This window comes from Atta cephalotes (assembly GCF_000143395.1).
Source record: "Atta cephalotes unplaced genomic scaffold scaffold00043, whole genome shotgun sequence".
NCBI lineage: Eukaryota > Metazoa > Arthropoda > Insecta > Hymenoptera > Formicidae > Atta > Atta cephalotes.
The window spans coordinates 1,797,498-1,806,645 of record NW_012130107.1 but is presented as its reverse complement, the minus strand read 5'-3'; the positions used below and the strand labels follow the sequence as shown (position 1 = coordinate 1,806,645).

Sequence of the window (9,148 nt, the reverse complement as noted above, 5' to 3'; positions counted from 1 at the left end):
TACGTGTATACTATAATATAGTAGTACGTACGTTATTATTATATATATATATATATATATATATATATATATATATATATATATATGTATATATATATATATAATATACATATTTGTAGATATGACATACATAACATACATAACATACATATACGTATATTATGGGAAGAAATGCCGAGTCCCTTTGCTCCAACGGCGTGTTTGTCGCGAGCGCATACAGATGTCGGTTGTCACTTAATCAGTCGCCCGGCGGAGTTCGACACGAACGGATGTGTGATACGTGGCTGAGCATTTCGAGCCATCTGCTCCGCTCCGCGAAGCGCCGGCAAGCTGAGCGTGCCGGCCGCACAGGAACTCATATCCTGGACACGACGTACCTTCAACTGGCATAATTCGCCGATTGGATTGTCATCCGGTGAGCAAAATTTTCGGAAAAGCGAGCGATACTTACAGTACCTCCGTCTCTTCAACGTTTTCTCATTCCATTCATCACCCAAGTATAGAACAGCGAGACGAAATGCGATTTTATTTCAGAATTATTCGTTTTCATTAACGATTACTGTAAATTTTTAGTATCGTCAAAATTTGGAAAGCACGGATCAACTTTATTCGCGTGTCTTTTATTCTTTATAGATGCTAACTAGGAATAGGAATACGTCAATGTGATTTTACAAATGCTTCGAAGCAATTCTTTGCTTAGTCAATTCTTTCTTCTGATTAGTGAATCAAATGCTTCAAAGCAATTGTAGTGAGACTTTCGGGTGCGTTCCATTTCACGTATGATGTGCAAGATTTATCATTTTATCCTGTTACATTGAATATAAAGATAGATAAAATAACACATTATGTGCATTGTGGAAACGGAACGCATCCTTTGACCGCACCCTAGAACGAGAATTGTATACTAAAACAAAAGAATTGTTCATTTGATTAAATTAATTATTTATTTAACTAAATTAATTTACAGTTTTTATTTCTTTCATTGAAAAATGCATGTATTTAAGTCATATAATATGTGATTAAATACATTTTTTATTGAAAAAAATAAAGACAAACTAAATCAATTTAGACAATGATGACAACTTCTTTTTCTTAGAGTGTATTTATCCCTTTATTATTGTTATTGTATCGCTATTCGTAGATTTGTCCTCTCTATTAAACCCAAGACAAGACGAAGGAGCAGACTTCATTAAAATGCTACCAACGTTGCATTGATTCAAAGAGAAATTAATAATTAACGGACGTTGACATCAGTGTTTGACTTTTAAGTTTTCAAGACGGGATTCGATCGGAATAATGAATCAAATTCTTTCGTAAGCAGTGGAAAATAACCATTACGCGAAAAAAGAGATATTCGAATGCAAAACATTGAACAAACAATCATTGAACCAATCACGTACATCGTTCGACAAGCGAAAAAAGTGCATAAATTTGATTTATTCCATGCGTTAATTGCTATCATTAATGGTGAATTCGATTGTTCGAATAATGCATACTAAAGACTGCTTCATAAAATAATTAATTTAAATGCAGTGACATAATTTAATCAACTTCGACAATAATAATAAATATATATATATATGTTCTATTAAAATAACAAGAGATAATATTACATCATTATTAGATATTTAACTGTTTAAAACATCAAGTCATTCGGGCTTAAATAATTTCAAATTTACAATTTAAATAATTTCACGAATCTATTTGGCTTCTTTTTTTTTATTATTAATCATTTAAAATATTTATATGCTTTTACATTTAATTTTACTAATTTTATATATACTCTGAGAAAAATTTCTGGTTGAAAATGAATTAACAAACTAGGAGATTCAGATCAAAATTAGAATTCTAGTTGTTTCAACTTAGAATTATAAATAGCGATTTCAACTAGAAAATTCTGATTTATCCATGTTCAATCAGAATCCCAGTTAATGCCACTCTTTTTTCAGTACAGCTTTTAGTATGCTAATCTATACTGAAAGCGATCAAGTTCGCTGTAAATAAATATCGAGGAATTTATAAAAAAACTTCTTGTAAACGCGTTTCTTGAAGTGTTTTCTGTGAACATTAATTGCCCAAGCAGATCATCCATTTTAAAATGACGTCAAAATGTTTTAAAAATGATTACTTAAAATTCATTTTTCAATCAGTTAATGATTCATTTTAACACTATCGTCACTTGTTTTTCTTAAGTCGAAGAAACGCGCGATATCGCCGAGTTTATCTGCCGCTATCGATCTTTCGTATCGTCGATATAACCCTCGCTATTCCCGCTGCACCGACGAAGAGCCGGGACCGGGCCCGGGCATGCAAAACGATGTAACGCGATCAATTTTCGCTTCATTCATTGCCGATACCCTTTGTGGAGGTCAGGATGCATTCTCGATCGCGCGAGACGTCATGCACTTCTGTCAATTTGCAGCGCTCTCCGGCATTCGCGTCGTTCTGTATATCCAGTACTCATCCGTCACGTACCTGTCATCCGAGCCCGGCGACCGGAATCCTAATAAAACTGTGTAACTTTTGTTCGCAGGTCACGAAGCATCAATCGCATGAATCACCATCCGCGACCGTCGCAGCTCGTCCGTCTTATCGGCCTTCGAAATTTAAAAAGGAAGACAGCCGATCTCCTTTTCCAAGAAAAGGTATGATTAAACATGTCACGTTTGTAAGCATTCCGAAAGATAACGCGCGTAATATCATTGTGTAAAAGCATAAATGTTTATTTCTGAAGAAGGATCGGCGGAGGACGTGTTTGAAGAGCGGTACTTTTAAGGAAGCCGAGAGTAAAAGTACGAGGAGGGAAAGAGAGTGAGTAGACAGAGGATATACTTCTTTCAGGCGCTGGTAGCTCCTCAAGAAAGATGTCCACAGCGTTGCTGGCCCTCTTCGCCGTGATCCTGTGCATCCTGTTCAGGATACTAAATGTGAACAACGCGCCGCAAAAGCCCCTCCTCGTCTGCAAGGACCAGTCCTTCCTGACGACAGTGCTTAAGATCGCGCCGGTCATCGCCGAACCGTAAGTCTGAAAATTCATTTCACACCATTCATATGACCGGCGAGTCGGCCGTTTTTAAACACCCAGGCTGTCGACGTTCAACAAAATAAGATCTTTGTGAATTTCGAATTAGGAATAGCCGCAAAAGTGAGGTTAGGTTCATGCTGGATGCCTGACTATGTTCCAGCATGGGTGGGCGTGTGACTTGCTGTCGTTACCTTATTGACTGAATATTTCATATTATATGTCACATAATATGAATAAGTAAATTTAAAAAATATTTAAAAACATAGTCCTTAATCTGGAACATCCTGCGTCAAATTAAAAAATTATATCTGATGATAAGAATATATGTATGCATTGCATTTTTAGTTCATTGATTTGTCTGTTTGATATAATGAAAAGATTATAATGATGTAAAAGAATAGAAGATATTAATACATCTGGATAAAGTTATGATTTTATTTATGAAAATTGTTTGATTAATGTTGGTTGTAATTAATACATATCTGGAACTAGATTCTTATGATTCTGGAACTCTTCCTAATTTTTAAATAGTAATTTCTGGAATAATTTATGTTCCACTAGCTTATTTTTCATAGTTTAAAAAAATTCTTAAAATAAATAAATAATAAACTTTATAGTAAGATCCATATATTCCTTTAGCATCAAAAAATGTGTGTTTTTACTATGAGTTAATGAAAAGATTATTATCATTATCATATCCAGATAGTTAATAGATCTCTGCCTGTTGTAAATTTTGTTGACAAAATACCAGCAGAAATATAAGAAGATTCATCAATAGAAGATTCATCAATACAATGGCAGATTGACTGCTAATTAAATACAATCTGCAATTTTATAATCATTTCAATACATCATTCAAATGATCTTAAAATAATAGACTGGTTTTTCTGCTGGCAATCTGCTGTCAGATTATCAAGATTGTCAAAAAATTTTGCTAGCAGAAAGTAAACTTAATGCAGATACGGAAAGAAATGCAGATACTGAAATACCTAAAGAACTAGATACAAATTTGAAAATAATTTGATTGGATTATCAAAATAATTATGTAGAAAATTCAAGCATGATGAGTAATGATCCAAAAAGTTTTTATATTTTAACTTGATCATTCTATATAATTATTTTGATGGTCTAACAAGATTATTTTCGGACACTTAGATACTTCAGCAAAACCATTCTTTCTAATTGTAACAATTTGTCATATTATTCTATCCGAATCTACTGCTACGATCAATTGCTAATATTGTTAATATTTTGTTTGGGATAGTTATCATGATAGATGTGATTTATTGAAATAAACATGAATAATAAAAAGGCTTGTCTATTTTACAAATATAATGCTATAAATAAGACTCAAGTTGAAGTTCCTTTTTATTTATATATTTATTTGCCTGACATTTAAAGGTTGCAGCAAATATATGATTTATTGAGATAGTCATCATATGAATGATGAGGATTGTTTATAATATAATGCCTTAAATAAAATTTTAAAAATGGTACTTTATTTGTACTATTTTTTTTATTTATACTACTTTTTATTTATATGCTTTATATGATATGTAAAGGTTTACGTGTTACGCGAAGGTTGTGACAAATATTCCCATGTAGCATTTACTTATTTAATTGTAATTGCTTCCGAATGAATATAATGCCTGTTTTCTTGCGAGAAATATTTAGGATATAGATTGTTTATTGTAAGCTTTTGTTTAAATTCGTTAAGGAACACTCACGCGAATATTACGAATGGCTTATTTAAAGTGATTGTAACAGGAAATGATTCGATAATAGTCAGAGTACATACAAAATGCTACATTGAAATACTACTACAATAATGCTTATCAGATAAAAGTTAGAATGAAATAAAATTCTTATCTTTATCATTTTTATAACATTGTTGAAATCATATCCATGTAAAAGTTCAATAATCATTATCTAAACGTTTCACGTATTTGTCTGCTCAGAATAGATTTATATAGTAAAAATACGCAAGATAATGTGTGGGTTATGGAAGAAAAGTAAACAAGTAAAGTTCACTGATTAATTCAAAGAAAAAAATTATGAATCAGTTTCAAAACATCTACAACATTTCTTTAGTTAATGACAACGAAGTTGGAATCGCTTACTACACAACTTATTTTAACATTTATTTTAACAGTATGAACAATATTTTGTTTAAAAATAATTAATTAGTCAATGTCAATTATAGGCAGCCAGACCAATTGCTTACGCTTATATTCGCAATAGCTGTTCGATTAAATTTTGTAAAAAAGATTTCGCTCAAGGCTTACTCGCCATTATGGCACACAAAAAAGTTAAGAAAATTGAATCACAGTAAAAACCATAAAGTTATATTTAATCAGTAAATATGTTAATGACTCTAAAACTGACACTCAAAAAAATTTAAGCAGTAAGAGCAAATCAACATTTTGAATTTGTTAGTGCCAAGGGTCAATTATTATGTCAATCAGCATACATTTCTTTAGAAATATATTGCGGCATAATAAAATAGGTAATACATAGCAGTATGTAGCAATATATTAATAATACTTAGCAATATCGTGCGCAATAGATGGCAATAAATAGGAAAAAAATACTAACAATATAATAGCAGTGCTAGCATCAAAGTGTGTTGTATTACTACAATTAGCAATTATTGTACATTTTTTTTAGCACTGGTTGACTGACCTCTCGGCTACTGCTTACGTTATTGTCTTATGACTCTGTGATTTCCTTACTGCTTACGTCTTACTTTGCATTTTGTTTTGCGTAGCCTCAGATTATCATGTCAGAAGTGAGACAGCACAATATAAACTCTTGTAAATTATATTTGGATAGAAATATATTTAATAAAACAATATTTGCAATTGGTAGAATAGACTTATCAAATATATCAAAAACTATCTTCTTGTTTTCGGGAAGAAATTAAATTATATTTATTTCTATGTATTATTATTTTGACAATTTGTCATTGCTGTGAACATAATTCATTTTGGTTTAATTAATTTTCAGGTACATTATTTTACAAAAGAGAATTTCGATATATTTTGCATTTTACAATTTATCGATTATGTTGTTTTTATAATATTAAATATATATTTTTACATATTGTATATCTTGCAAAAATTTTTATTACGTATTTTCTCGCTTCGAGCTGCAATGATATAAGATAGTAATGGTAATTGAACAAGAATTTTAGACTGTTGAAAATTTTAGGAAAATAGATATTTTTTAGGTAATAAGAAAATCATAAAATTAAATATATTAAATTTAATATCGAATACTATTTAATATCTATTTAATATAGATTAATTGATGCAGGTTTTTAATTAAAATATGAATTTTGTTTTACTTCGTAAAAAATTATGTACATATTCATTCTAATTCGATCCCACGGTGTACTTTATTTATCCAGTATGGGATGCTACGTAATCAGCGCTTCCGTGTCAAAAGAATAGCATACGTCGGCTAATATTTTTATCACATATGTACTTACATGTGTATAAGTGTGTCTAAGGTATGTTATAAAAATGCGTGCCATGTAACGCAAACTATATCATTCACGATAACATTCTGTACACTCATGTTCGCGTATCGTAAATTTTTCTTCCATTACTCAAAATACTCAAGGCCTTGATCGTATGATGCAAACGAGTACTAATAGTATTATGTCTGGTTTATGTATTACGTAACACGCGCTCTCATCAGTCTTGCTCTTTCGTTATCTTAACGAAAGATAATATGGAACTTAACTGAACTCTCGAAAAACATTTGAATTTCAACACGTAAATCTGTGTCAATATAATTTCTGGGATGTACCGAGTACTTTTATGGAGTTTCACCTGCGAGAGACACACGATGGAAAAGCAGACTTGCGTTGCAAACCTGTAATTTTATTAATGCGATGCAAATTAATGCGAAGCATAATTTTAAGCTACCATCAAATATATCACCAAAGCTTATCGTAATGATTTTCTTTCATGCAGTTTACATTCATTCTCACGCTGTTTGTCTTCACTTCGTCATTAGGTACGTTTGAAATTCAACAACTACGTGAAAGCGAAGTCAGTTGGTTATTGCCACTTGACACCGATGTCATAGAAAAATTTCAATCGGAATGATAGAAAAGAAAAAAATATTCCATCGTTGAACGAACTCATTGATAATTACGATTTCTTTCCTCCTTCGGTCGCGTCGCGAGAAAGCGCTTAAGAAAGCGGAAACAATTCAAGCTTTGTATCATTCAGAAAACGGAAGTCTGACGGGTAATTTATGTATCGATGTATAAACTATTTTTATCATTAAGAGACGTCAGTTACATTTCAATTACCATGAACGAATTTATTTTCGCTCATAAAATTGAAAATTGATCTCGGCTTGCAAACGCGACGAGTGATTACTTATGCTCGAACTTGCGTTTGAAGAAATCCTCTTCGGAGCAATTCATTGAGAAATCGCAAAATTTTCCAACAATCACTTGTATACCCCGCTTTTATTTCTCTTCGTAGGAGAAGAAGCGGCAAAGAAAACCTAGAAATCTATAAAAATATAGATCCCAACGCGTGCGAACGTCGTATTTGATCACCACTTTGCGTCACGGAAATCATGCCATCCGTGATACACACGTACATACAACACATGCACGCTCGTCTCCGTTTTGTGAGCGAACGGCACGAGAAGCGAGTTCTTTCCTCATCTCATTTTCCACTGTCTTCCTCTTTCTAATGACTACATCGCAATCATTGTGAAACGTTCCCATGCTCATTATCACTCGGTCGATTTCTTTCGACTGCCCGTTCTTGCACTTCCGCATTTCCGCCGCGAGAAAAAATCCTTTCTCCCGCACGTTTTTCCCTATCTTGCTCGATGACCTGCTTCTGATTTCGCGACTCACAGTCTCACGTGAGCGCGACAAGTTTAATAAATTATCTATCTGTATACACGTTTCATGCCGCATATATAATACTACCGGTGGCCCACACTGAACTTTCCAATCCAGGCCATTTAATGTTTTGAGTGTGAACAGATACATATATTATTACATGATATTTCGTAATGTCTTGATTGATGTTCACGCTATACATTAATCATATATTATATATACGATTACGTAAAACAGATATATCACATCGTATCATCGATGGCTTGGATGGAAAGTTACGCAAAAATGGCGTGGCACAGTTATATGTTAAAAAATTGGAAATAATCATAGACGTAATAGATAGTGATTTCAGCATCTGTGTTCCATTAGAAAGAATTGAATATATCAGCATCTCTCTCTCTCTTTAATTCTATCATCTCTTTTCAACTCGATAATTTAAAGAGAGAAAATGATATGATTCAAATTATCTCTTTCTAAATCGATGATAACTTCATAGGAATAAGCAGTCTATTCTTATTATGCTTATCCACCAGTACTTGATTAATTATGATGCTTAAAATAATTTAGGTAATTTTATGTTTTTCTTTGAGAGTCCGTGATGACGCTGGAGAAATGAGCGAATTGCGAGAAACAATACTTTATCATTTTTTTCATTTATCGATAAAAGCCTCTTGGCAACGCAGATGTATTATTGCTTCGTCTATCATTTTGTCAGCGTAAACAAATGAAATTTTTTTCCTTGATAGAGTTATTCATGGAATTAAACGTTTATCATTTAAATAATACCTTGACATTGCAATAGTCTTGAAAGCGTGAAATTAGCAAATTGATAGTCAATTCATACATATGATGCGTTCGGGGAGACGCTATTAGCACTTTGTCATGCTATCTTCGTTGTTTATTAGATGTAAAACAAAGATAGAATGACATAAATAATTCTAACAGCGTCTTCCCGAACATACTTATACACTTGAATTATTCTATTTATACCTGTTTGATATAACTAATGACTGAAATTTGTATATTAATGCGAGAGAGAGAGAGAGAGAGAGAGAGAGAGAGAGAGAGAGAGAGAGAGAGTAGTAGTAGTAGTAGGTAGGTAGGTAGGTAGGTAGTAGTAAGTAAGTAAGTAAGTAAGTAAGTAAGTAGTAGGTAGGTAGGTAGGTAGGTAGGTAGGTAGGTAGGTAGGTAGGTAGGTAGGTAGGTAGGTAGGTAGGTAGGTAGGTAGGTAGGTAGGTAGGTAGGTA

General features: G+C 32.6%; 1 protein-coding gene across 1 annotated transcript in view; it reads left to right on the top strand.

Moving 5' to 3' along the window:
• The first annotated feature begins 2,864 nt into the window (after positions 1–2,864).
• LOC105622326 (abhydrolase domain-containing protein 2) overlaps positions 2,865–9,148 on the top strand; it is a 12,525-nt gene continuing 6,241 nt past the window's right edge. The window contains exon 1 of the mRNA XM_012203745.1: positions 2,865–3,019. Coding sequence (XP_012059135.1) covers positions 2,865–3,019 — 155 coding nt within the window. The remainder of the gene's footprint in view (positions 3,020–9,148) is intronic.